The sequence below is a fragment of the Sabethes cyaneus genome, chromosome 2 (genome assembly GCF_943734655.1).
Source record: "Sabethes cyaneus chromosome 2, idSabCyanKW18_F2, whole genome shotgun sequence".
In the NCBI taxonomy this organism is placed as follows: domain Eukaryota; kingdom Metazoa; phylum Arthropoda; class Insecta; order Diptera; family Culicidae; genus Sabethes; species Sabethes cyaneus.
In genome coordinates this window covers 187,173,195-187,201,094 of record NC_071354.1, presented here as the reverse complement: position 1 = coordinate 187,201,094, position 27,900 = coordinate 187,173,195, and the positions used below count along the sequence as shown (strand labels likewise).

Below are 27,900 nucleotides of genomic sequence, written 5' to 3'. Positions count from 1 at the left end.
ATCCGAAATCAGAATAAAACAGTTAAGCTCTGGTTTTCATTTCGTTGATGAATAGCCAGAAAAGCAGTGGTCCTAAACTATTGCTCTGTAGCACTCAATGATTTAAGAGATTTTTTTTTTGTATGCCAGAAGGGCATTGGGTTAAAAGGCCACTGCGACAGTCTTAATGATCGTCTTTTGTGGCAGGCCCCGTTTGCTGTACACAGTTTACGATAATTCAAGACATAGGATTAAAAGCATTGTTCAAAGGAAAACTATAGACATCAAATTTTTTAATTTTATCCAAAATAATGTGGCAATCGACTCGGTTAAATAGAGTGGCTTTCAGATGATTGTACACAGTACCGTCGCATCGTTTTGAGAATCACCCACACTCATGTTTAGTAAACATGCCGAAGAAAAGTGTACCAAATTAGTAGTGTGGTAATGCATTTGGAATAGCAATCGTGTTAATCTGTAGAAATAGATTTTTTTCACCAGACAAAAAAGCGCAAAAATGATGTAATCCCTTGGTTCCGCGCATTGCATTTATCATCGCGAAATTAAACACTGCCGAAGCGATAAATTAAACACCTGATGCAATAAATGAATGAAGGCGCGGTGGAACACTGCCCGCAACAGCAGCCAAAGTAAATCAGCTTCCCAAAAGCGGCTTTAGTGTCATGATCATGAATAATTTTAGATTTAGTTAAATTCTGTGGAACATTAATGGACACCATCGTTACGAAAGCAACTACGCAATACGGAGTAGATCTTGCCTCTTTCTATGATTATCCGCGTAAGATGAACCTTCAAGAACCGTCCGATGAAACCACAGAAAAGAAAATAAATGGTTGACTGTTAGGATACGCTTCTGGGAGAGCTGTTGAGACAGTTACTTATATACAAAATGGATTGCATAAATGATCACTAAACTTCTATTCTGCATTTCAATCAGCTTGTTAACATTTAAACAATGCAATGATCGCAATCTGATGGGGCTGTGAAGGGCAGAATACAACAATTATTCCGTACGCATTGTCATTTATACTATTTTAGCTCAAATGTGTTTTTACTTATGTCCTTAATTTACTCAATTTACAGTTTACATAACAGCATTTATCAAAATCACGGCTCGAACTAAATGATTGTGTGAATGTGAATGATTACAGATAAGCAAACCGAAATCGGTGGAATTGCGTTCCACCAAATATAAACACTTGAATTGGATAGAAAATGTCAGTTCACGAGTTTTGCGTTCTGTTCATATTTTTAATGTGATATCACCATTTCTCTGCTGCAGCTCAGGATTCTACACGTTTGTTACAAACACTTGTGTCTTTTTAAAAAAGGAAGTTGCTCTTGCTTTTTATATGCACTTCATTTGTTTTCCAGTTGATGCTTCACCGTTTTATTTTTTATCAAGTGAGAATGTGGATATTATTTCAATTCACCTTTTTTCTGATTTGAACGCTAGTAGCCAAATTACGCCTTTTTCGTTTGCTTCGACGCGGATAATTTCAACGACAAACTGAACAAAAGTAACATTTTTAGTGCTTTAAAAGACAAGAATTAATAGCATGCCAGATTGGATAAAACTAACTAAACAATTGTTCGGACGCCCGTTCCAGGTGCCAGTTGTGTCGCGAAAGTGCAGCACGTGCTTCATAGTCTGCGACGCCCATGTCACGTAATCGTTGCACCTTTTGATCAAAGTCCACATTTCGACAAGGACCTCCAGCGTACACATTCGTCCAGTGCTTCGCAGTGAGGATAAACATTTCGTGGTTGTCTTTGTACTGGGTAGCCACGACCGCGTCCTGCGGGTCGTCTGGTTCAGCCGCGGCGAGTAATGCTTGCAGCGAAAGTAGCACGGTTCGCAGTGTCATGGCAGCGGCCCAGTTGTCTTTCAGAATATCCAAGCATATGGCCCCGGTAACAGACGAAATGTTCGGATGCCAGATTTTTGTGATGAATTTAACCTGTCGCGGAAAAAAAAATGTGGAAGAAGCAGCTAACATCATCAGTTGATGGCAACGATTGATACCATGTGAACATACCTTCGGTGGATTGAACGGGTACGTTTCGGGTACTTTGATTTCGAGTAAGAATTTACCGCCTTCATAGGGCGTATCAGGCGGGCCGGCGATTTCCCCGCGCAGCTCAGTGAAGTTGTCGTTAACTATGTCCAATTTTATTGAACACTGCACAATCTGTAATCAGTTGAAAACGGAAGCATACAAATCAAGAATCATCAGAAATATTTCAGGATAATTTTGCAAATACATGCTTTTACAAAAGGGACCAAATCTCTGCGCGAGTCCGCAGAGTTGTAATAAAAAACAAGCCTTTACTCGGCTTGTTTACCTACTAGATTTATTTTTTTTTCAAATGAATAATATTCAGCATGTGTTTACTCTCAGTTTGAAATAGGTAATTCCATTTTACATCTTGGCGTTAAAACGCGACCTCACATAGAATAACGATTTTCCCTAATCAAGTTATCACTGATAATACTGCACACACGTTGCTAAGTGTACACGTCGAAAATAATATTTACACTTTCCTGCATGGCTCGCACCAAGTCCACCACTGTAAACAGCATCGATTCAACGCTTTAGATTAGCAGGAATGGAATTGTATTTCGAGATTCACAGAGAAATCTTCCAAGTGTTTCGTTAGTTTTCAGTGGCGTGGAAAGCATTGCACCATCTAAATTTCAGTGACTTGCAACATTCGTGGAGGTGTGATAGGCACATTAGTAAATACAAATTAAAAAGTACAGTGCATACATTCCGAGGAAGGTCGCAATATGAATAGTGGCAATAGCGCAAGTGATTCGGAAACCGAATTCGAGCAAGGTATTTACAATAGCTGTAAACATACATGCGAAATATAATCACTAATTCTCAATTGCTTTTGATTGACAAACATTTCTGAAAATAGCAATTAAGCATTTTGCTGCGTCTTAATAAACTTCAGTTCACGAAAGCGCAGTATACTTTTAACGATTAAGCATAAACATTTACATATTTGTTGGATTTTACGCTATGTAATTTTTCAATTAACTTGCTATGCGGATAATGCCTTTATTGTTAATTACATTTTAATGTGGCAATTAACACGCTTCGTAACAAAACATTAATTTAGATTTAAAAGAAATAGGCATTTCACACGTACCAATCAATTCAAATTAGCAATTTTTCTACTATGCCATGTCAGTAGTACCATCCAAGTACTATCTTTGCATTGTCCCGATGTACTTAGAAAAGCATTTTTTTTTTCTTGTCAACACGAGCAAATCACCGAACTGACATCTGTCAGGAACATATCCCGAAACTATTTAAACTTATATGTAACACGAGTTACGCAATTTGCATTTGGCCGTATTACATCGTAGAACCGGATCAAAATGGTTTTTTTCTCAACCATGCCATCACTCACCTCTTCACTTTTCAGAACTTCCTTAAATTCTCGCTTGATACGGGATACAGCCATATTCGCCATTTTCTCCTTCGCAGTCTCTGGAAAATGATAATCACTAAGGTTATAGATTATGGATTTTCTAGTTCCTCGACGGGGTGCCTAATGCAGCGAACTTGAATAAATAATGTACTATCAAGGGCCGAAAAAACAACGCAATTTGCTGCGAGTTTTAGAACGTTTCAAACCAGCAAAAAAACACAATTTTATTCAATCTTTTACCACAGTTCAAAACAAGAAGCAGCCTTGTTTTTGACTTTTGTACTTCCTTCGTTCCCTGCGCTAGCAAATCGAGGTCTTCAAACTTCTTCTTTGTGGACGGTTTTCCTTTCAGGGGGCGCGCTATCACTGTGTTCGCGTTCGCGAATAATCGTATACACAATTATTATTATTATTGCTTGTTGGTTAGTTTGCTGGTGTATTACACAAGTGAATTGTATTGGTGTGCGGGAAGGGGTTTATGAATCAAAACGATCAAAACTAATTTTGTTATGTTTTAGTTTTCAAGACAGTTCAAAAGTTGTTTCCTTCAGACATAACAACTTCTAAATTTCGGTTGAAATTTTGATTATCTAGTATCGAATACCCAATGAAATAAGTTAACCAAGTTAAAAATTCTTACACCAATTAAAGACTACTCTCTTGACTACTTTGTTTGCTATCGAGCGAGAAAGCGTCGCGTTTGTCGCTGCAATTCTGACATTTGCGTCGTTGCTGCAAAAGTAGAGCCCCAGCAGGTATAGAAAAAAATCAGAAAAGGAACTTCGATAAGGTCGAAACTATTTTGCACCGCTACACCAGTATTTACCCTAACAGAGTTGTTGATATGTATTTTTTTTGCCAAGTAAATAACAGTTTCAGGTTACTCAAATGTTTTTATATAGTTTTATATAGTTACAGTACCCCCCCGTTAATCCGACGACTCGATAGTACGGATCTCGCTAATCCGGAAAATTCCGAATTAAAATCATTGTACTTAGCTTCATTCAACCGAACACTGCCTTTAATGGGGATCTTCATTTGGGTCAAGATGTCACTCATTCCAACTAAATGGAAAGCGTAAATGGTGCTCCTTATAACTGCGTTTAATTTTGCCAGGAGCTCCATTTTTCATCACTCTTCTCAAAAGATTAACAGCCTTGCTCTTATTTCTAAGCTGAACAAGAATTTAAAGGTATTTTATAGAATAAATTGAGTATTTCTTAGTTCAACACAAATTTATTACGTATTTGCGACAATTTTTTCGGAAATTTTCGGAGTTGTTTACGTCTGGATGTAAACAACACGACATTTCAAAACCCCACTGACGTTAGTTTGACTGCCGGATTATCGAGTCAAAATTCGTTAATCCGGCCATGAATTTTTTCGGATTAGCGGGATGGTACTGTACTCATTTTATTACATCTTTGTCTGAACTAAGCATTAGTATAAGCAGTAAATCAATCGTTTATTAGCATCCCTGGCGTTTTATATTGCAGGTTGCTGTTTATCAGCCTTTTGACTGCATAACTGTTGAAAATTGCCATCCACAATTCTATTTAAATTCTTCTTGTCGGTAACTAGCTGCAAATAAGCACTGTCAGCACTATAAGAGGGTTAGCAGTAAAGTAGCCGCAAATTTTGCCCAAATAGGATTTAAGTAGCATTTAAGGCAACTTTAATGCTTATTGGTTTGCATTTAAATTGCATTGGAAATGCATTGGTTACCTGGGCAAGATCTTGTTTTAAAAATAAAAACCTTTTTTACAGATCCTAAACATCTAAACCTGGTGATTTTATCAAGCTTTAAGGTTCGTTTAGATTGGCTACATGTGGCAACTTTTTCCAAACTGCAATTTTGTTATTATTTTGTCTGTTTATTTGTAACGGTCCCGTACAGTATTTTGTTTTGTTTTTTTAAATTCAATTAATCTTTCGTCTATCGAGAAAAAATATTTTGGAATAAGTCAAAAAATAATGCTAAATCTATTATTGCTGTTTGCATTGAAACCTGGATTTTTAACACACTTCTTTAGTCACACATTTGCAGGTGAGAAAAGATGTCGACCAACATTTGAAAGGGGCGGAAGAGCCAACTGTCAAACAGACCGAGCGAGAGTTATTTTTTGCTGGAGCAGCATAGGAAAATGAACTCTCACTCGTTCTGTTTGACAGTTGGCTTATCCGCCCCTTTCAAATGTTGGTCGACAGATGTCCATGAAACTTCGTTTATTATTTGAATTTTAATGCTTACATAAAGTTGTTATCCACGTTAAAATTAATATAAAATCCCAGGTAACCAATGAACATTTCCAATGCAATTTAAATGCAAGCCAATAAGCATTTAAGTTGCCTTAAACTCTATTTAAATGCTATTTTGGCAAAATATGCGGCTACTTTACTGCTAGCCCTCTTAAGGCCAAGACATAATGCACACGGATTTTACTACGTTGCGGAAATTTGACAGAAACCCATGTAAAAACTGTCAAATTGCTGCAACGTAGTAAAATCCGTATGCATTGTGTTTGAGGCTTTATAGTGCTGACAATGCTTATTTGCAGCTAGTTACCGACAAGAAGAATTTAAATAGAATTGTGGATATTGACCAAACCTCGTGATTTTAGTCATGACCTACACTGAGAAAACTTTTCGTATAGTTTCTATGTGTCCCACATAGATTTTTGCAATGTGCTCAGTAAATGATCTTTATGTGCCAAACAGTTATTATTTATGTGTAAGCGAAAAATTAGCACATAGTATTCATATGCGTATAATTTTTATGTGTATCATTGCACATACTATTTATACGCGTATAATTTTTATGTGTATTTTTGGAAGAATCGTGTTTATATGCGGTTCATGATAATCATATGGAATTTCATACGGAAATTTACTATTAGTTATGTGCAGAATATTTTGAGTGAAGAAATGCGGTCAGGCATATATTAATATTTTTTGAAACGATGGTTCTACAATTGATGAAGGGACGGCAAGGGAAAGTTATGGAGAAAGATTTTTTTGGGAATGGAGGGGAAAGAGTGGAAAGGAAGGGGGAGGGATAATAGGTAGCTACACTTAACAAGTTGTCGTTGTGACTCCTACCTTTTGTCCAATGCTGGAAGGTGCATGGGTCGAACCAAGCTATAATCTGAGATTATAACCAGATTTGAACCCACAACACCCGCCAGGATATGTAGCTCGTTGGTACCCGTGTACCTCCCAAGGAACATTTTTGTTGTGTAATAGCTTATTATTATTATAGCAGTTGTTCAACGGGAATTAGTTGTGCAATAATTTAATAAACTATAATATAACAAAAATGTTACTTGGGCTATCAACCACAGAGGCGCTCGACAAAAGGAGTCTGCACAACCCCCCTTATTAACGTAGCGACATGGTACACGGTATATGGTACAGAGGGTAGTATACTGTGTTACCTGACTCACTGTGAATATGCGTTGTGTTCATGGGATCGTGTTGGTTCGAAACTTTTCGGAAAACATCGCCCTTGTATCGAAAATATCGTTAATTTTGATTACTAAAATAACGTACTTAAACATTATATTTCAAGTGCCAGTAGCACGCAATAATTATATTATGAAACTCAATTGTTATTTATGCAACTTTTTACAAGTTAAATGCAATAACAAAAGCAGAACTTATAAAAAAATCGTTTTTTATCGATATTAGCTGCATATGCGTTATAAACGAATAAAACGTATGATTAGGTTTTATTTCAATAACACGTATATTCGCTGTGAGTCAGGTGATACAGTAGTGTGTAAGCATAACATGTAGGACGATGGTTTTTGAAGGATTTTGTTCTATGTGTCATGTCAGTTCGTCAGTGCTATAACGATTATTGATAAAGTTTTTTTATTGTTAATAATTAATAACAATAATATGACAGCATAAGCAAAAATATATTGCTAATTGCAAGGATAATTGTCCAATCAATAAGTGCGCAATCGTTCATAAAAATGCTGTTTTAGCTTAAATCGGTTCGAAATCTTCGGCGCACTTATTGCTTGGAATATAACGAAAAAGTGCGCCGAAGATACCGAAACCATTTAATGTAAAATAGCAGTTTTATGGGCGATATCGCACTTTGGATGGTACAATTTTCCCTGCAATTAGCAATATAAGAAGTAGAATAAAAACGTTAAAATAATACAGAAGACAAGAAGATTTTTCTTCTAACCCTCCAAATTTCGATATTCTTCCGTGACAATAAAGCTTGGTATTATCGATATAAGACTACTACTAGCGATATTATCAATAGCACACTTTTCGTCACAGTTTTGAAAGTTATATTTGTCGACCAATATTTGAAAAGGGCGGATAAACCAACTGTCAAACAGAACGAGTGAGAGTTATTTTTTGCTGGAGCAGCATAGGAAAATAAACTCTCACTCGTTCTGTTTGACAGTTGGCTTATCCGCCCTTTTCAAATGTTGGTCGACATTTTATAACTACGCAGTCCAATTAAGGGCGAAGAGCGCAATATGCCCTCTTAATAAATTCGCCTAAGAATTCGCCATTGGAATATAATTCTGCCGATTTTTACGTTTTCGACCAGTTTGCAAAATGCCGTTTTCGAACTACATAAACGGTGTAGCCGGAGATTCCCAAGCATAAATGTCATCGGGCTGTCCCTATGCTGACGCTTATCAATAAAATGTTTCGCACATGGTTTGTTTTCTATACCTAGAGGTAGCAACTGTCATAATCAGCGTATTTAGCATGCTGTACCATTGGAAACCGCACGACCACTAGCTTGCCGAGAGTCCCGTTTTGTGCCTGTGTGTCCGTTCCACTCGTATACTTTATCACTTTCCCGACCAGACCAGCACACTAATCGACCGACGGCGAGCTCTGGCTCTTATTTAATTTGATACCGTAGATTGTGTGATGCCAGTCAGATCGTCAAACCCGATTCGCGCCAGAAGTCTCATCCGCAACAACTTGGAGAAGTCTAGCAGTAACACCGAGCAGCAACAGCTCCTGCAGTCCAGAATGCCGAACATAAAAGTCTTCTCCGGCTCATCCCACCCGGATTTGGCGTCGCGTATCGTGGATCGTCTCGGAATCGACCTTGGGAAGGTGGTTACGAAAAAGTTTAGCAATCTGGAAACATGGTAAGTGATTTTTTTCTTTTCTCGCATGTTTGTTGAAAAATTGCTGGGATAGGCTTTAGTGCAGTCAGTGCATGCGTTATCGATTAAACAAATTCAGTGAATTTAAAGTGCCAATATTTAGTTGTGAACAAGAGCAAAAGTTCATTCAATAGGAAAAATAGAGCAAATAAAAATGGCAGAGAAGCTTTAAAAATAAAATTCACTTAACCTTGAAGTGTGACGGATAGTTGACTTTTTCCTAACCGCAATAAGTACCTGCTAGGCTATATAGCGGCAGCACCACATACGTATAAGTCGGGAATCGGGACTGCAAACGGTGCTTGCTCTGTACGATTTTTTGGAAGAATCAGAACGTGAATATTGTGCACCATGATCAATAGGGCGACAGCATTGAAAGGTAGCGATAAAAATTATTCAAATAAATAATCCCATGTTAGACTCCGCGATGGGAGATCATATTCTGCTTTGTGATAGTTTTGGAATCTGTACCCTCAGCGAACATTTTTAATGCATACGTAACCATTTTTCTTAGAAAAATAATTTTAAAATATACGATTGTTTTTGCTGACAATCTCGGTGTATTCAAATGATTCATAATATATAGGATTTATCGGTTTTGTCACCTTAAAAGTGATGTGGTGAAATATAATTTCTCTTTGAGAAAGTACCTATACTTTTTCAAGCTAAGGTGACTGGAAATGATTGACTACCGGCTAAACAAGAAAACAGGACATTATTTCAAGTCCTCGTATAGATTATAGAATAAAACGTGATGCAATGAACATTAGGAAATGATCCAAAACTGGTTGGCACATCCACAATTTCATGCTTCTTTGTACGCACACGAATGTTTTTGCTAGAATACGTTGTAGGTAGTAAGTAGGTAGCATTTCGTTGAAGTAAAGGTGAGGCACCCGAGCTTGTGGTGATAGAAAATCTGTCTAATTCCGAAACAACGCTCCGGCCGCTGAGCTGAGCGTGGGTATGTTTGTGGTAGGATTTAAATTTTGTAGGTACCTACATACTTGTTTGCTCACGACTGTTTGGGTTCTGCGGCGTTAGATAAGCTTACGTGCGTAGCACGTGTCTGAGCTGAGCCTTTTGAAGTTGTTGCTATACTAGCACTGGCAGCCATGGTAGAAGTTCAATTGAAACCAATTATGAGTTTGATTGTGTATGGCGACTTATAGGTTGACGGAGAATGGATTCTGCTTCGAGTACAAGTCCTAAGCTTCGCTTCAGAGTCGAGTTATATTTGGCTTTGGATCTATACGTACTACGGAAAAATAACTGCATTTTTTGCGGTTTGATATAATTTTTTATTTCATGGTTGCTTTATGGAGATTATAAATTGGATGAAGGGACTAGAAACAACGAGCCTTGTTGCTTCAATAAATTAATCATGGTTTATTTAACACGTGGAATGAAAATTTACAAAAACCTGTTTTGGGTTGATGGTTTTGGTTCACGATCTGAAGGACGAAGTTCAGCCAGAAACTATGGGCGTATTGGTAATCAATCAGACACTACGTCACAGCGTTTGTTTGGGTGTTGTGGATGGCGATGTGACGTGGTTGGAATGAATGGTTTGTTGTTCTTCTAACTCATCAGTTTCTTTTCCACTTTTTCGGGGCTTGCCTACTCCAAGTTAACCCGGCTGTCGCACATCATAATTGTTTTTTATGAGCCTTACCTTAGCCTACGGTTGGTTGATCTCATCATAAATGTATCTACCTACCTACTTTATATTTTTATAACTTAGCAAATTTATTCTAAAAAAATTGGCAATACAGTACCAGCTCATATCAGGTAACAAGCCTGCAATATGCATGCTGCAATTTTTTTCATTTTCAACACACTATTAATAATAATTGTTTTAGTTTAACCATGTGCTGCTTAATGAGCTTTTCATTGCACAAATATTTATGGAATTATCGCATATACGGCATATATACAGTGAGCGAAAACTAAAATGAGTCTCGTTTCCAATGCATCCATGTACACCACGAATACTCAGTTATGCCTACTGCCATAAGGGCATTGCCGGAACTATTTTGGAATTTGAACCCTCATTCCAAGATTATTTTATAGTTTGTAAAAAAACTGTTCGGTACTGGCACATATACCAAAATTGAATCGTACCAAAAGCAAACATTCAAGTTTTTAAACTATAGGAAGTAGATATGGTACAAACTCTAGAGTACAAACCGATTAAAATGCATTTTGTTTGACTTACTCATTTGTTTTATGAGGGTTTTGCCACGAGCAACAACACACTAGTGTATAGTGTATAATCGGAACAACTATTACAGTTAACAGAAAGATATAATCTAAACACATCAGATACATTTTACATCTGCGAGAGAGTCGTTGAAAAGTGTCTGACGTTAAATTGAAGTCGAATAAGTCATTCACTTCGATCAATCGCATTTCCATGAGTCGGACGGATCGTAGAGTCAACAGTGAGGAAATTTCAGGTACGCAGATTACGTTCGGAGGCGCACAAATTCTGTTGTCTCAGGATGGCGGAACTGCTAATATTTCCCAGTAACAGTCGAACCAACGCTTCGAGTTACGACGCTGGTCTAATAAACCAGTCGTCGTGTGTTCGAATCTCGACTGGGAAAAGCGGTTAAAGTCAATAGGATCATAGCATTAGTTCCGCAATTGTCCTGTACTCTGATAGCTGACTGCGAATTGAAGTTTCGAAAACGGAATGTAGTACCTAAGTTTTACTTTTTAACAGCCAAACAACAAACACAGTTTGAACGTTTGCTCGTCGCTTGTCCACTGAAGGAACAAGGTTGTGCTTGTTCTACGACAATGCTTCTCATATGTATCGGCAAGGTATCATCGGACACTTGCTGCATTTGAACTCTGAGCCTGAAAATTCAGCGTATCTGCTTCTTTCTTAATTCATACCAAGTATGGATTCTAAACCCACAAAAAGTCATTGGTCATTGGTTATAGTACCGACCTGGGGCACAATTTTACTACTATCTCCGTAAACTTTGTATAGTAATCAGAGCATAGCATAAAAGACGATCTTTAAGACTGCCGTTCGTTGTGGTCTTTTAGCTTAATTTTCTTTTGACATACAAAAAACCACACAATACAGTGAAACGCATGCATCTACATCTGCAATAAGCAGCGAATGGATTTCCGAATAAACTGAAGCTAAATTGGAATGACTGATGTGTTAGGTGTGCATGTCGGGAGCACTCCTAATTCTGCATGTATTACGTCTCAAATGGAGGAGAACGATTTTCAACATAAGTAGCCAACTCCTAGGCTTCGCAGACATTACTAGAAACTTTGCGATGACGGAAACAATCAACGCTAGGCTAAAAACATAGACTAGGAGGATTGGGATAAACATCATTGCGTCGTAAACCAAATATATGAGAAGTGCCACTGTCCGTGAGAAAGCGCAACGTTAGCCTCTCACCGAGTGTGACTGTTGGCGGTGACAAACTTGAAGTGATAGGTACATATATTTGGGACCTTTGGTCACTGCCAACAATACGAGTAAGAAAATTCAACATCTAGTTCAAGCTGATAATTGGGCTTACGTTGCTCATCGCAAGACTTTTCGAAAAAGGGGCACATGCCGCCACACGTAGCCTGGTGGTTTTCTGCAGGTTTGAGATTGTAACTATGCTTACGGCTCTCCCAACTTTCGAGCTTTCGATAATACTTCCTACACATCTATGGAAAATGCTATGAAACGAAGAAAATTTAACAAATGCATTGTTGACTGGATTCATACAATGCATGCAAAAAGAGAAATCACTTCTAAGCTTGGTGGATCGTCTATAATGATAAAGGCTATAAAAGGTTGTCCTCAAGGAGGTGTTCTTTCGCCACTTATGTGGTCCTTGGTGGTAGACGATTTGCTTAGAACTTTTGAAGAAAAAGGTTTCGAAGTTGTAGGCTTTGCAAACGATTTGGTCATCATGGTAAGAGGGAAATTCGATAACACGGTTTCAGAAAGAATACAACAGGCTCTGAAACATACCCAACTTTGGTGTAGGAAGGAGAGCCTTAGCATTAATCCGGCAAAAGTCGTAATCGTCCCATTCACAAAGAGGAGGAAACTCAACTTGAAGCCTCTCAAGTTTGAAGACAGAGATATCCAATTTAGTGAACAGGTCAAATTTCTAGGATTGGTCCTAGATGTTAAGCTTAACTGGAATGCACATTTCGACGCCGTGATAAGCAAGTCAGTGCATTATGGTTGTGCTCTAAAACCGTTAGTAGAAAATGGGGTTTAAAACCTAAAATGATCATGTAGATCTACACGGCTATCATACGACCAAAAGTAACGTACGCCTCGTTAGTGTGGTGGCCAAAAACAAAAGAAGTTACCGCTGAAGCAAAACTTGCAAAACTTCAACGACTTGCGAGCATTGCAATAACGGGAACGATGCGTAGCACTCCATCGAAAGCCCTAGATGCTGTCTTTGCATGAATTCGTACAAATAGAAGCGGAAAAAAGTGCTCTAAGGCTTAATAGGTTCAGGCATATTTCGGATCTCTCTGGTCACATGAATATTCTGAAGCTTTTCAAAATCGGGCCCGTGTTGAGTATGAACGGAGATTGGATGAATTCGGAGGATAACTATGATACTCCTTACAAGGTGTGGGAAACTTCACGCTCCGACTGGGAGAGGGGAGTTCCTATGGTTCGTCAAGGCTCAACGATATTTTTCACGGATGGCTCAAAAATTGGTTCAAAATCTGGTGCTGGAATCTATGGCCCTGAAACAAAAATATCAGTGGCTATGGGACTATGGCCAACTGTGTTTCAGGCGAAGATCTTTGCAATAATTGAATGTGTGAATGTTTGCTTGAGAAAAAGATATAAACATGCGAATATATGCATTTTCTCTGACAGTCAAGCAGCATTGAAAGCGATAAGCGCTTGCAAATGCACATCGAAAATAGTCAGGGATTGCATTCTTTCATTACGGCAGTTATGCCAAATGAATACAGTAAATCTATACTGGGTTCTAGGGCACTGTGGCATTGAAGGCAATGAAATAGCAGACGAGCTAACAAAAGCGGGCTCCAATTCGGAATTCATCAGTCCGGAGCTTTTTTGCAATATATCAAAATGCACAATCAAAATGGAACTTAAACGCTTGGAAGAACAAAAGGTGACGGCCAATTAATTGGATGGCTGTCAGAGGTTGTAACCAGTCAAAAAGATTCATTAATCCAAACGTAAAAACCACTAAAAAGCTCAGCTCAACAAGAGAGCTCTGTGCACATACACCGGCCTAGTAACAGGGCACTGTCCGGGTAGACATCATTTAAAGAACATGGGTCGTGTTGAAAATGATATCTGTCGCTTCTGCACTCCTGAAAGCGAAACGTTGGAGCACCTGCTTTGCAGTTGTAGTGCGCTTTACATGAGCAGAGCTAAATTTCTTGACAAGAGATGCTTATCTCCTAGTGAAATTTGGTCTGCTAATCTCGGGAAGGTTATCGGTTTCATAAACCAAATTATACCTGACTGGGAACGTGCAGGAACAAATGGCTAGTTGTCTACAAATGGCAATTGGCTTGCATGGCACGTACGGTAAACAGGAATATACTACAAAAGTTCAAATTAATGGACAAAGCAGTCAAATCCCGTTCAGAAAAAAAATGCTTACGGCGCAAGTGTGTGAATCACCAGCTGTAGGATTTCCTTTGAGAGATTCCAATAGTACATCTGGAGATACTCGTCGGGAAGGTTGCCGGGTGACAGTGCGGCGAGAATCAATCTTGAAGTCTCTCAACAATTTTTATATCTGCATAAAATAACCGACGGACAGGTTACAGGAGAGTTGACTATTCATCTAAAAAACAAAAAGTAGTGCTCTAATGTTGTTCCCCTGTGGTACGCCATAGATGTTGGAGCATCCTCCATCAAGAAGCATTCCCTCGTCCGTGTTTCGCAGATGGAATCAACGGAGATGGAACCAACGAGATTCAAACTGGTGACTTTGTTAGAAGTGCTGGATTCCGAAGCCAACGAGGATGTACATTCCCCGGTATCTGGTACAGGAGTTCGGAGCATTCCACATTACTTGTTATAAGGTCGAAGATAAATAAACGCCGGAACGCCTGATTGAGAGAGCATCGACGCTAGTTTTTAATCTGAATTCGCTCAATCAAAATAATCTGCGTTACGTGAGAAAGAGCCCAAACTGGCGCAGTGTACTCTAAAATGCTGAGCACGAGAGAGCAAATCAGACTCTTGAGGCAATAAACGTCAGTGAATCCAGACGCATGACGTCACATAAATCCAAGCATTGTGTATGTTTTACCAGTGACGTTGAATCTCAATTTCGAGTCGATAGTAACGCCTAGATCAAGGATAGTAGTGACACGTTCCAGCCAATCCGGTCCTATCCTGTATTGATGGAGAAAAACGTTGCAGCGACTCCGACTGTGTTATATAACTTCGCACGTTTTGCACACGATTTTTTTGAAATCGTCGGCAGAAAAAAGTTTTTAAGATAAAAGCGGCTCAACCATGTCATTGTTATTAACTATAAATATGAGAAGGCCAAGTACACTACCTTGAGGTACACTAGACGCTATGTCAAATATTTTGGAACGCAAGGAGTTTACTGAAATGAAAGCTTTGCAGTCGGACAAGTATGAGTAAAGCCATCCAGTGAACCATGAGGAAAATCCGATGTGGTTCAGTTTTTCAATAATTCCAAGGGAGTTACTATTGCTTGCAAGTGTTAGTGACCGCAGCCATTCGAAGGAATTTATAGATCATTACACGGGAGCTCCTAACCACACTTTTTTGACAGCACTTGGTGGTTTGTTTACATGGTGTTAAATTTTGAATTGAGTTTTCTATCTTTGTCCGGCAGATAATGATAAAAATTTATAGTTTTTATTGAAGATAAAGTGCCTTACATGCATTTTACAGAAACTGATGCAGTAATCCTTCACGAAATTTCAAATCGACACTGCTGGATGGCACAAAACCATGTAAACAAACCACCAAGTGGTGTCATTTGACGGCATAATGACGTCATCGCAAAATGATCTATGCGTATATGTCAGTGTGGTGTGATGTTAGAGTGATGTGATGGTATACAAACTAAAGTTTGCTATCGTCTTCCGTGGTAGTCATATCAAACCCTGTCTTTAGATATTTGATAGCATGCCCAGTCTTGCGTTCTGTGGCCTTCGATATTTATCTATTGTTGAATACAAAATTGCAAGAAGATGCAAGGGGCGTATTTCTCGTCGCTTGCCATTCCATGTGTAGAGCGACTGTTTTCGCGGATGCAGGAAAACTATTAAAAGCCTTCAATCAGCCTTCAGCCTTTACATGACATTGATTGCGCGCACCGTTGACTTTACGATCGCTTAGAAATAAATCTACAGGTTAAAAATTTTTTTATTCAGAATTTACAAATGATCAGAAGTTTTTCTCACCTACTTAGTAGGTGTAAAGCCACGGTGCAAACATGTAGTGTGTCAAATGATTTCCAATTATGAAAATAGTTTAAACGTTTAACAGACGATAGATATGCAACAAAAACCAACAGAAGACATTTAAATCCTTAACACCAAAGACAAACTACGAAGAACGGACAATATTCAATCTTTGAAAAGATCAAAAAGATACCAGTCGATAGAATGTATTATATCCGGTTATTTTTAGCAAACCGAAATTCACAATTTTACATTTCTAAAATGCACCAGGACACGATTTTCACATATATACCATCTGTTCGGAAATGGCTTATTTCGAGATTTAATTTCAAAAATGTTATCTGTAGATGTATCGAACATTTTTATATTTATATTTTGAACCTTGAACCATACGAGGACATAAACCTTTATCATAATTTAAAAATATACTTCGCGGATATTGTTCACATCGACCCAGGTATTTAAGCTCACTTTTTAGTTCTATCACCAAAAATCAGGGTTTTATCGAATAACAGAAACGAACAATACAACCTTAGCGCAAAGCTTGTTTAAAACATAAGCAGTTGCTTTTGGACTCTGCCTAAAAGTTCCTCCCAATCAAATGCCCCTCTCGCAACTCTAGATATGATATTTGCTATTGAAACTTAAGAAAACAATGTTGTAAGCGAACTAAATTGCGAATGAAACCGTAAATATGTACTCTGGGTAAGCTATACGCTATCGAGAAGTATATTTTTGTCATGCAGTATGCCACATTGCGCGACTTCTGGATTCAGTTAGTCTACATTTTTGGTAGCGTCCAACGCTGCCCTGCAAAACCGAATCGCACGTTGGTATTTATTGCCTTATCTCGCAGCCAAAGTCTCGTGCCAAATATTCGGCCAGACTGATTTATTGCTACCAGGAACCACAGCATCCGGCAGATTTTTTTCTCTCAACCACGAGCATGTTTCCATCACAACTAACCAGATTATTCTTCTGAATGTTTCAGTGTCGAAATCGGCGAATCCGTCCGTGGCGAAGATGTCTACATTGTACAGTCCGGTTCGGGCGAGATCAACGATAATCTTATGGAGCTGCTGATTATGATCAATGCGTGCAAAATCGCTTCCGCTTCGCGCGTGACTGCTGTGATACCGTGCTTCCCGTACGCACGCCAGGATAAAAAGGACAAGGTAGGCCAAGCGGGTTTTTATTTTCAACACTGCGATTGAATAGTTTATGATTTCCTAGAGCTAGAATGTTCACAAAAATGCTTGCTAAGTTAAAACATTTTTCTTTTCGTTTGTTTTATTACCAACCCATAGAAATTTTGTTTGTTGGTACGTAAAAATGTGGAAGTTTTTCTTGGTTTTGTTTTTTCCCAAGGTGCATTTTTGTAACGTATGAAATTGTAACTGCAACTATACATTCCTTAGTAACTGATCATGCCAGTGAACAGCATTTTTCAATAAACGCTAGTTGTAAACACCCCACTATCGTCGAGGAGAGGTCAGTTCGGGAGGTTATCGTTGTTACAGAGTTTTGAAGTTATTTCCCATCAATTTCATCGCCAGCGAGCGTTGCTCGTGTAGGATCTCTGGTGCTCATTTCTTATTTATAGTTGAATGATTGGCAAATCATCAGTGATGTTAACGATCCATTTTGATAGCCGATGATGATGATGCTAGTTGTGTTATTGATGCACAATTAACAACCAGTGGCATGATAAGGTATGTCCTTCTGCTAGATTGAAAACAGCCAGGCCTCTCCTAGTACAAATTTCACTCTCAGTGCAGTTAGAGATAACATATGATCGTTTATACTTCTACGCCCAGCGCGACGCTGAATTACGTATTGTGTACTATTTGTTCAATTTGAGATTATCATAGTTTGCTTTTCAGTTCAATTTTGATTTCATTCTTTCCATACATTCGTACTTGTTTATGTAAACTGAAAGCTTTATTGAGTGTATATGAAGTGATGAAAATATTATTAATAATTTGATCTCCTACCGCCCCTCTCAGGCAGGCGATGATAAGCTGGCCATGTTGATGAAGACCAATGAGTGGAAGTTTCGGGTATTGATCGTTCCTGTTTACTATTTCTTTTTACATTTATTTGTTTTTACTCGTCTCAATCGTCATCGGTTTTACTTTAGTTTCCTTGGTTAACGTTTCATTTACAGCATCGGTTAGTTGTTTAGAATAGAATTTTATTAAAGGGATAAACCACCGCATTTTTGCATAAACTCTGTACACTTTCTATATTACTAATCACCACCATCGGAATTTTTTTTATTGAGTTTCTTAAGTTATGTTTCGTGAAATACTAGACTTGAATGGAAAATTAGCACAGTCGAAGAAAAGAATCCACATTTTTTAAATAGTTTGTTGGTGAATAATACGACCAGTAACCTGATCTGACTGACTATTTGTTTGTTTAATACATTCTGTATCTGTCTATTTTTTTAATTGTGACTATGTGCTCCATTCAAATGTATCATTTATTCACTTGTTTTTTGTTTGACAATCCGATCATTCATTTGCTACATATACGATTGCCTCTTTTTAGATTACATATTACTTTATTCTTAAATTACGCTGCCCGTGAATCCTAGTGATATCACTGGGAGTTACTAAATTAAACAGTAGATGCATCATTGCTAAGCGTTTAATTTATGAACCGTTCTCACGTCTATTGCAAGATGTAAAATTGTTTTACTAGTTTAGTCCGCACTGTAACGGTTTAGAAACCTTAAGGAGAAACTAGTGGAAAACTTATTTTACCATATGTTTTATATTAATGCCATAAATAACTATCTCAGTCCTGTGTGTGGGTATACGAAAAGGGGCCCCAAACCGGCCCACAAAGCAAGTGCTACAACTCCTTGCACAATTCTACCTTTCCAGCTCTGTGCCTGATCCGCAGTTGAACTCTTTCAATTCGCTACTAATTTACTACCAGAACATGCGTGGACTTCGAACCAAAATAGATGATTGTGTGTTGCTGCTGTGACACAGTCGGATTTCGATTGTATCGAAAACCTGGCTTGACCAGAAGATTTAGTCATAGCAGTGGTTCGGGAGCACTTTTTTCGTTTTGAGACGTTCTGTGTTAGTTACAGAATAGACGGATTTCACGCCAACTCGACCAGAAGTTGGCATGACCCTCTCAGAATTTAATGAAACTTTGTGTGTGTAAAGAGTTCATCTAAATAAACAACTTTGCACACTTAGTTTTTCTAAAATTAATCCTAGTAGGCCACATTGTCTACCTTCGAAAAAATTTTCATCAATTTTCGAAATGGGCTTTTTGGAAAATCGAATTTTAGTTTTTGAAATGCTTTTTTTTTCAGTGTAGAAAAAGTTTTTGTTTTTTTCAGTATTGTTTTATAAAAATTTAGAAAATTTTCTAAACGTCATTCATTTTTTGTAGATGCTATAATTTTCGAAAATAGTGAAATACCTTTTTTCCGGAAAGATTTTGTTAGAAAAACTTTTTTGCCTTAAATATGCCCATTTTGCGATGTGTGGAAGAATTGTAGCCCATATAATTGTCTATCTTTATACAAAATTTCATCAATTTCCGAGATGGCCTTTTTTGGAAAATCGATTTTTAGTTTTTGAAATGCTTTTTTCTCAGTGTAGATTTTTATTTTTTCATTATTTCTTTATGAAAGTTCTTAAGATTTTCTGAAAGTCACCCATAGATCATTTTTTGTAGGTCTTATGTTTTTCGAATTATATTTTTTATAATAAAAAAGAGAAAAAAAAAATTAAGCCCTTTCCAAAAGTTAGTCTAGACCAATTTTCGAAAAACCAAGCATGCAAAGTTGTTTATTTACATGAACTCTTTACACACAAAAAGTTTCATTGAAATCTGAAAGGGTGCTGCCAACCCCATAGACGAGTTGGCGTGAAATCCGTCAATAGCAAAAAAAACTCGTAGTTGCTTCATCAGGCCCGCACTGATTTGTGACAAGCTCCAAAAAGGTTTACTAAGGAGTGTATCGAAAGATCATTTTAAACATTCGGTACATTATGACTCACAAGTAGGTGATTACATGTTGATGATAAAAATACAAATCATTCGTTCACGTTTATAAAATTGTTTCTAAAACACCGGATGTTTGGCCAGAAAATATAAAACACATCATTGGAAAATTCGGCAATGAGTGTTCCCTCAAGGATCTATCAAAAAGTGGATGAAAATCCGGTTTTAGCAACTCAGAATTGGATCAGAAAGTCGTGAATTATAAATATTCATAAGAGCAGATGGACCCTTTAGTACGATTTGGCCAAAAAATACTAAGACCGACATCGGAATAATGGTTGTCTTACGATATTCTTCCCGGAAGTAATAATAAATTCTGAAGTTTATATTTTTATTTAATTCGTCTGGCAAATGTACAACGGTTACTGTGCACAGAATTTCATAGACGGCATCCAATCTAAGGTGGTCGTTCTACAAAAATGTGCTAAATGTATTCTTCTTTATTTGAAATTCTGACTTCAGTGAAGGAAAGTATTCTCACGTACTAATAGAATTGATTTGCGTTAAAAACTAAGTATCCTAAAAGCTAAGTTTATCATCGACAAATTGTTATCTTTCTTCAAAACGATACGATTTTCTTATACCATCACGCCGGTCTCTCCCCTTTCACTAGCTTGTTGGTGCATGTGTTGCCTATAAATTTTGGTGATCGTCATTAATAGTTTGTCACTGTCGCAGATCGCGTCGTTGTAGTTGTTCACGGTTGAACGATGCAGTTTTATTCTTTGTTGCAGTGACTGGTTAGTGTTGATGTTGATGTGGATCAAAAGCATTTCGTTCGGCCGCCTTCGTCCGTGGGTCGTGTCGTGGTTGATTCTAGGTTATTGCCACCACCGTGCGGGCGGCGATCAGCTGTTCAGTAGGTTTGTTGCTCGGCAATGACATTGCTCATGGCGATCGTGAAGAACTTGAATTATGGGAAAGTTTTGTAATATCTTAATAGCTTTTTACATCACTATTATTATCGCTTTTGAACACGATACTGATTTTTTCTTGATTGGAAAATTGCTGTTTGAATGGCTTTGGCTAGAGCATCAATACAACGACAACAGCTGATAAAACAGCTGATCTTTTTTTGTATCATTTTACGATTCACATGAAATGCATCTATATCCACACCCACAGCATCTACGGGAACATACAGTTGATCGTAGGCGTACCCAGCCATAAACAGAAGGTGGGTCACTGGAAAAATTGGCCCAGAGAGAATTTTTTACATGATATTTCATAGAGAGGGCAGGACACGTGCTGCAGTCGGGTAGACTTGAATTTTGGGTTAAATTGGATCTGAAATCTGAGCTCAACTGAAAATTGGAACTTGAACTGAAAATTGCACTTGAATTTAGATTTTAAATTTGAATAAATATCAGGCAGGAATTAGGAATTAAAGAGCTACATGAAATTAGAATTGAATTGGTAAATAAATTGAACTTGAAATTAGATATAAAACCACACTTGAAATTGATCTTAAAAGGGAAGCTGAAATTAGACACGAAATTTTGCTCGAAATTCACCATTAAATTGAGCTGAAAATTTAATTTAAAACTGGGTTTGAAAATTAACCTTAAAATTGGACTAAAAATGTGACCCAAAATTGAGCTCAAAAAGGAATTTAAACGTCTTATGACAAGACCTGCATAGCATAATTCCGTCATCTAATTCGGTCCATGGCAGCTAGTCTCCAGTTCCGCGGGTACCCAGTGACCGCCAGATCTCGTTCCACCTGGTCTTGCCACCTCGTTCGCTGTGCCCCTCTTCGATGGGCCCGGATTCGATGCGAAAACCATTTTTGCAGGATAGTTGTCCGACATTCTAGCAACATGTCCTGCCCAACGTATCCGTCCAGCTTCAACCACTTTCTGAATACTGGGTTCACCGCAGAGATGCGCGAGCTCGTGGTTCATGGTCTAATAAGCGTCTTGCACAGGGTATACTTTGTATGGTTTAGTCTACTCGACTTCAATTGCTTGTTAAGCCCATAGTAAGCACGACTTCCTCGGTCCCGCCGACCAGCATACACTTCGTTTTAGACGTATTTATTCTACCCAATCTTTGCTTTGCGTTTTAGTCTGGTGTATGTTCCACCGCCTTAAATGTTCTACCCCCAGGATCCACGTTATTGGAAATCGTGCTCCGCTTTCTAATGACCGCTCGTTTTATAACACCTTCAAGCGCAATGTTGAATAGCAGGCAGGAAAGACTATGCCCTTGTCGAAGAGTCCTGCGAGATTCCAATGGGTCCGACAATCCACCCGAGATCCTCACATAGCACCGGATCCCATCCATCGTAGCCATGATAAATCTAGTAAGCTTACCCGGAAAGCCGTTTCCGTCCAAAATTTTCCATACTTTTTGTCGGTTTACACTATCATATGCGGCTTTGAAATCGATGAACAGGTGATGCGTGTGGACTCGGAATTCGCGGCACTTCTGGAGGATTTGGTCCGGTAGACCGATCCTCCATGAATCCGGCCTGATAACTACACACAAATCTATTGGCTATTGGCGATAGTCGATGGAATATGACTTGGGACAGCACTTTGTAGGCGGCATTCAGGATAGTGATCGCTCGGTAGTTCTCACAATCCAGTTTATCGCTTTTCTTGTAGATAGGGCAAATAGCCCCATCTTTCCCCTCCTCCGGTAGTCGTTCCGTATCCCAAATCTTAAAAATCAGTTGATGCAGACAGCCGGCCAACTTGTCCGGGTCCATTTTAATAAGTTCCGCTCCAATGCCATCCATGCCAATGCCTGCTTTGTTGTTCTTCAGCCGCTGGATGGCATTGGAGCGGAACTTATCGATGGGGGTGGCATATCTTCGTTGCTTGCTACACCGATGTGGTCACTTCCTTCGCTATCAAAGTCATGTGCCTGCACACCGTTCAGGTGTTCATTGTAGTGCTGCTTCCACCTTTCGATCACCGCACGGTCGTCAGTCAAGATACCTCTATCTTTATCTCTGCATATTTTTGCGATATTCGTTGATGAACTGATAGAACTTCCGTGTGTCGTCAAAGCGGTACAGCTGCTCGAGTTCTTCGCATTCCTTCTCTTCCTGGTGGCGCTTCTTCTACTGGAAGAGTCGGGTTTGCTGTTTCCGCTTCTTTTTGTATCGCTTCACATTCTGAAGGGTGGCTCTACGCAGCATTTGTACCCGCGCTGCGTTCTTCTCATCCAATATCTGCTGGCAGTCCTTGTCAAACCATTCGTTACGTCAATTCGGTGCGACACGGCCTAGAACGCAACGCTGTTAATGGCTGTTTTCACGGTACTCTAACAGTCCTCACCCTCTTCCGGCAGCGCGGTTTCGAGAGATAACGCGTAGCTTTCGGCGACATCCGGTTGTTTCAGTCGCGCTAGATTACACTAGTATGATGTTCACAACAGATAGTTTTTGATGTATCCTTACCATCACTAGGTAGTGATCCGGATCAATGTAAGCGCCCGGATAGGTTCTGACATCGGAAGACATTTCCGAGGAAATTTACAGACCGACAGTTTCATATTCCTAATTTCCAATCGTTAATCCGTCTTCGTCGCCTGGGTCTTTGCCGATTGTCCCGATTAGATTTATTATTACTTACGGAATTCATTGCTTTGGTTTTTTAATGGTTCAGTCATGCAGAGCCCGCAACCAACCCCACAGTTTCGCCGGAGGGCCAACGTAGCACGAAGGAGCCCTCCTCCTCTGTCAGCATACGACCTTGGTTTCCACCAGGGTTGGTTACCCGTTCTCCACCGAGGTTGCTCGAAAATTGAACCTAAAATTGGAATTAAATTGGACATGAAATTGGAACTTTGAAATTGAACTTCAAATGGATCATTAAAGATAGCTTGCTTTGGAGGGACAACAGCTTACCTCTGGCGTTATGGTGCACTAAATCATCCATACACACTAGCGCTTAAAGCAAGTGGTTGTCACTCCAGGACCAGCGAACTTCATTGATCCATTGAATTGGGTTTGATATTCGGCATGAAATGGCACTTGAAATCGGCCATGAAACTCCAATTTGCAGTCGAGTGACTTGAAATTTTATTTGCATTTCCGTAAAACTACATCCGCCACTTGAAATTAAATTAAAATTTGATTTGAGGCTGGATCTAGTTTTACGCAGTTAGTTTATTTCTCGTAAAAATATCGGGCTAAGAGATGTTCATTTTATAAAGTGGATCCTTATTCAAGATTAATTCTTAACGAATTTTATTTTTGCAGTTCAAATTTCAACAGCATTCACTTGATCCTGTTATAACGTATAAATATTTTCAGATATACAACTTAAATTCATAACTTTAATGAATTTGTTCGAAACTAAACAGTTTCTTGCTAAAAATAAGTGTCTACTTTATAAAATGAGTAGGTAGTCCTTGGACTAGTCCAATGACTGACTGCTCCAGCTCACATTCTGTACTAAATAGTGACCTCGAGAATGTAAGGATTTTCTGACCTATGAATCCGAATGTTTTCTTAAGAACATGCCCTTTCAGATTAAAGAGAGCATCATTATAAGGACGGGAAGAATAAAATAAGGAATAAGAAGGGATGGATCAGGGATATCGGACGCGTCACGCGACACAAACATGTTGGTATATAACGAGGTATATAATATTATTCCTATACTGCTAGAGGATCGGTAAGCTGACGTATCAGTAGTCACTTCCTGGGAAGCATACTCCGCATCACTTATTTCTTGCACCAAGTATTCACATTTTTGGATCAGATTCAAAGCAAATTGTCCCAGCAATCAGGAAAAACATTATTTGAAAAGGGTTTTCATTAAGTATTTTAATCCCAAAAACGTTGGAAAATCTTATGGAAAACTAAGGAAACGGATATTTCTGGTTTTTGCTGATTCTAAACAATGATAACAGTACATATAAGTATAGGTGCAGAGAAGTTCTGAGCACGAGCGAATGAAGTTTGCTCGGTGATCCGTAGGAATTATTATCGTACTACTACGTCAGTACTTCCAGTAAAGCACTATATTTTTATCGAATGGAAGAGGAATGTGCCGTTTCGCTAGCTGGAATGCCAAACTGCTAAGGTCTAAGGAGGTAACTCCGAGAATGCATGTTAGCGTCTTTCTTAGTAAACGCATTTAGTTAGTCGAAATTTCACACTCTAGTTAATCCTTCCATATTCACGATGGAGACACGATTGCCACATCTGAAACTTTTGACGATCTTGCACCAACGAAGAACGCTTTTAGTTTCCACGTCGCCTTTTTGCGGTTCTATCTTAGCGTTTTCTAACGTTAGTGGCGTTGATCCACCTACTCCATTTGTTGGTTATTAACCGTAACCGTAATAATGTGTCGATTTCAAATCCAAAGAGATGAACCCATCCCCGTACCTAGATGCTATTGTCGCAAAATTGTCATTGTGTAATTTCAAAAATATTTATTTTAGTAATCAATCAGTCAGTTATCAACCTATGTTTGAAGTTGTTTTCACGTTTAACTTGTAGATCTTTTCAATTAGCTGTAGCAAACAATTTTTGCAGATTTTTTCAATGATTTTAGCATTGTTGTAGACACCATCATTTTGATCTATTAGATACCGCTAGATAATTGCAGTCTTCGTTTCACAGTAAGGCATTTTTTGTTTAAAATTGATTCCACATTTTTTGACCCAAGGTAACAGACACACTCTCGGAAACGGGTTTCCTAATTTATGATTATTGCTTTTTACACCGCTCAGCCGCATACTGTTTTGTTCCATCTTTTCTAATGTTAGTTCTTTCTGTGGAATACACACTTTATCCTCTAGGATTACGTTCCAGATGTGTACATTGTGAGTAAAACGGCAACAGTTTGGTGGCACGTATTTATCCGCGCAGGCAGTGTGAACTTTGAAAGTGTCCTGCTCAGGTTTTCCTCAATACTTCCGAACTAAAAGCGCACCTGTCTTTGCAGAACTGCAGATGCTTCCTTACCCTTCTTTTTCCCATTCTTCTTACGCATCCCGAAAACATTGTAGATAGAATACAGATTTTCTGAGTGGTTTCAAATCAATTTGCGTGTGAATTGTTTTCACTTTCTGACACAGAACACTTGAAGTTTGCAGCATCGAATAATTAATGAGCTGAAAGCTGCTTTATGCGTACTCTGGTAGATGATGTAACGAATAGCTACGAAAAAAACACTACCGGTTCACAGAGTCATGTAGTGTCGCAAATTTTTTTTTTATAAATTCATTTTCATTAGACACTCATCGAAATTGCATGTAGGGGAATCAATTCATTCGTGTGTATTTTTTTAAAACAATTTGGGTGGTCTAATCAATAAAACCTATCGGTACACTAACAGGAATTGCATTTTCAATTGGGTTTTGTTGTCCAAAATGTGGCCATTTAGAAATCGACTAACCTATGGTAACATTCAATTGGAATTTTTCTGTTTTCAGAGCCGGGCCCCAATTTCGGCCAAGCTAGTAGCAAACATGCTATCGGTGGCGGGAGCTGACCACATCATTACGATGGACCTACATGCTTCACAGATACAGGTAAGATCTGATCTGAATCTGATGTTTGTTGTTTCCTTCACGCAGTTTTTAACTGTTTTCTGCTCTAGGGCTTCTTTGACATCCCGGTGGATAATCTGTACGCGGAACCGGCAGTGCTCAAGTGGATTCGGGAGAATATTGCCGAATGGCGAAACTCGATCATCGTCTCGCCGGACGCGGGCGGTGCAAAACGCGTAACATCGATCGCTGATCGGCTCAATGTTGAGTTTGCTTTGATTCACAAGGAGCGAAAAAAGGCGAACGAGGTTGCCTCGATGGTGCTGGTCGGTGACGTTAAGGACCGGGTGGCCATCCTGGTGGATGACATGGCCGATACGTGCGGTACGATCGTTCATGCTGCGGACAAGCTGGTCGAGGCAGGTGCAACGAAAGTGTATGCAATTTTGACCCACGGCATCTTCAGTGGGCCGGCAATCTCGCGGATAAATAACGCTTGCTTCGAGGCAGTAGTTGTAACGAATACCATACCTCAGGACGGACACATGAAGGATTGTCCGAAGATTCAGGTAGACGGCACAATGGGTGTTGGATATTGAATGTTTATTAAATGTTTTTTTCGTTACAGTGCATCGATGTGTCAATGATGTTCGCTGAGGCTGTCCGCCGAACCCACAATGGTGAGAGCGTTTCGTATTTGTTCTCAAACGTTCCTTATTAGAAGTTTTACATCTGACGAGAAACACGGGGTATATCGTGGGACAAAAAGTAAGGACTATAATCCGGATTCAGTTTATTTTTGAATTTTTTTTCACTATATTACGTGTTTACACTAGACAGACATACATATTGGGTTTTGATCAAAGACTTTACATATATCTCATATCATTCTATTGAAATTCGAAATAACTTATTTATAAGTTGAAAATTTCGTCTGTTTCTGAGGGAACATAGATTGTTTTTTATCCGATATCTCAACGTTGCCGTGACATGGCAAGACAAACTGGCTAAACACGTTAGAATTGTGCATCGAAAGCATTGCTTGTTTTTCAATGTAATTTTAATGTTTTACACAATTGAATAAATGACACTATTATAAATGAAATCTGTTTTGATCAGCCTATTCAAAATCGTTTTGTAATAAATTTGTTTTTCACCGTCTCTGTCAATAAACGAAGAAAGATGAAATATAGCTAAGTTCTAGTGAGCCATTTAGCGATAGGTTTTAGCTTTAACCAGGAAGTTTTTTTGTGCTAGCGAAACACTCCTACAATAGTTCTGCAAACAAAATGAGTAACTTGAAAAAAAAAAAACATTTTGTAAGGTACAACTACTCTAATTTTACGCTATTGGAAACGAAAAAGAAAGTTAGAAA

General features: G+C 38.7%; 2 protein-coding genes across 6 annotated transcripts; one reads left to right on the top strand and one right to left on the bottom strand.

Moving 5' to 3' along the window:
- Nucleotides 1-928: 928 nt before the first annotated feature.
- Nucleotides 929-4,103, bottom strand: LOC128733785 (ubiquitin-conjugating enzyme E2-22 kDa). 4 transcript variants are annotated; one of them, XM_053827582.1, is made up of 4 exons: nucleotides 4,085-4,103; nucleotides 3,424-3,503; nucleotides 2,040-2,192; nucleotides 929-1,961 (listed from the first exon to the last, which is right to left on the bottom strand). In XM_053827582.1, the coding sequence occupies exons 2-4, from the start codon at nucleotides 3,484-3,486 to the stop codon at nucleotides 1,578-1,580; spliced, it is 600 nt and encodes a 199-aa protein (XP_053683557.1). In that variant the 5' UTR covers nucleotides 3,487-3,503; nucleotides 4,085-4,103; the 3' UTR covers nucleotides 929-1,577. The 4 variants fall into 4 exon arrangements, with proteins under 4 accessions (XP_053683557.1, XP_053683555.1, XP_053683556.1 ...); XM_053827580.1 differs by lacking the exon at nucleotides 4,085-4,103 and adding an exon at nucleotides 3,685-4,074; XM_053827581.1 differs by lacking the exon at nucleotides 4,085-4,103 and adding an exon at nucleotides 3,728-4,074.
- LOC128733783 (ribose-phosphate pyrophosphokinase 1) lies at nucleotides 2,695-27,900 on the top strand. Of its 2 annotated transcripts, XM_053827576.1 has the most exons (7): nucleotides 2,695-2,840; nucleotides 8,345-8,579; nucleotides 17,023-17,206; nucleotides 18,038-18,091; nucleotides 26,469-26,567; nucleotides 26,636-27,094; nucleotides 27,154-27,900. In XM_053827576.1, the coding sequence occupies exons 1-7, from the start codon at nucleotides 2,792-2,794 to the stop codon at nucleotides 27,244-27,246; spliced, it is 1,173 nt and encodes a 390-aa protein (XP_053683551.1). In that variant the 5' UTR covers nucleotides 2,695-2,791; the 3' UTR covers nucleotides 27,247-27,900. The 2 variants fall into 2 exon arrangements, with proteins under 2 accessions (XP_053683551.1, XP_053683552.1); XM_053827577.1 differs by lacking the exon at nucleotides 18,038-18,091.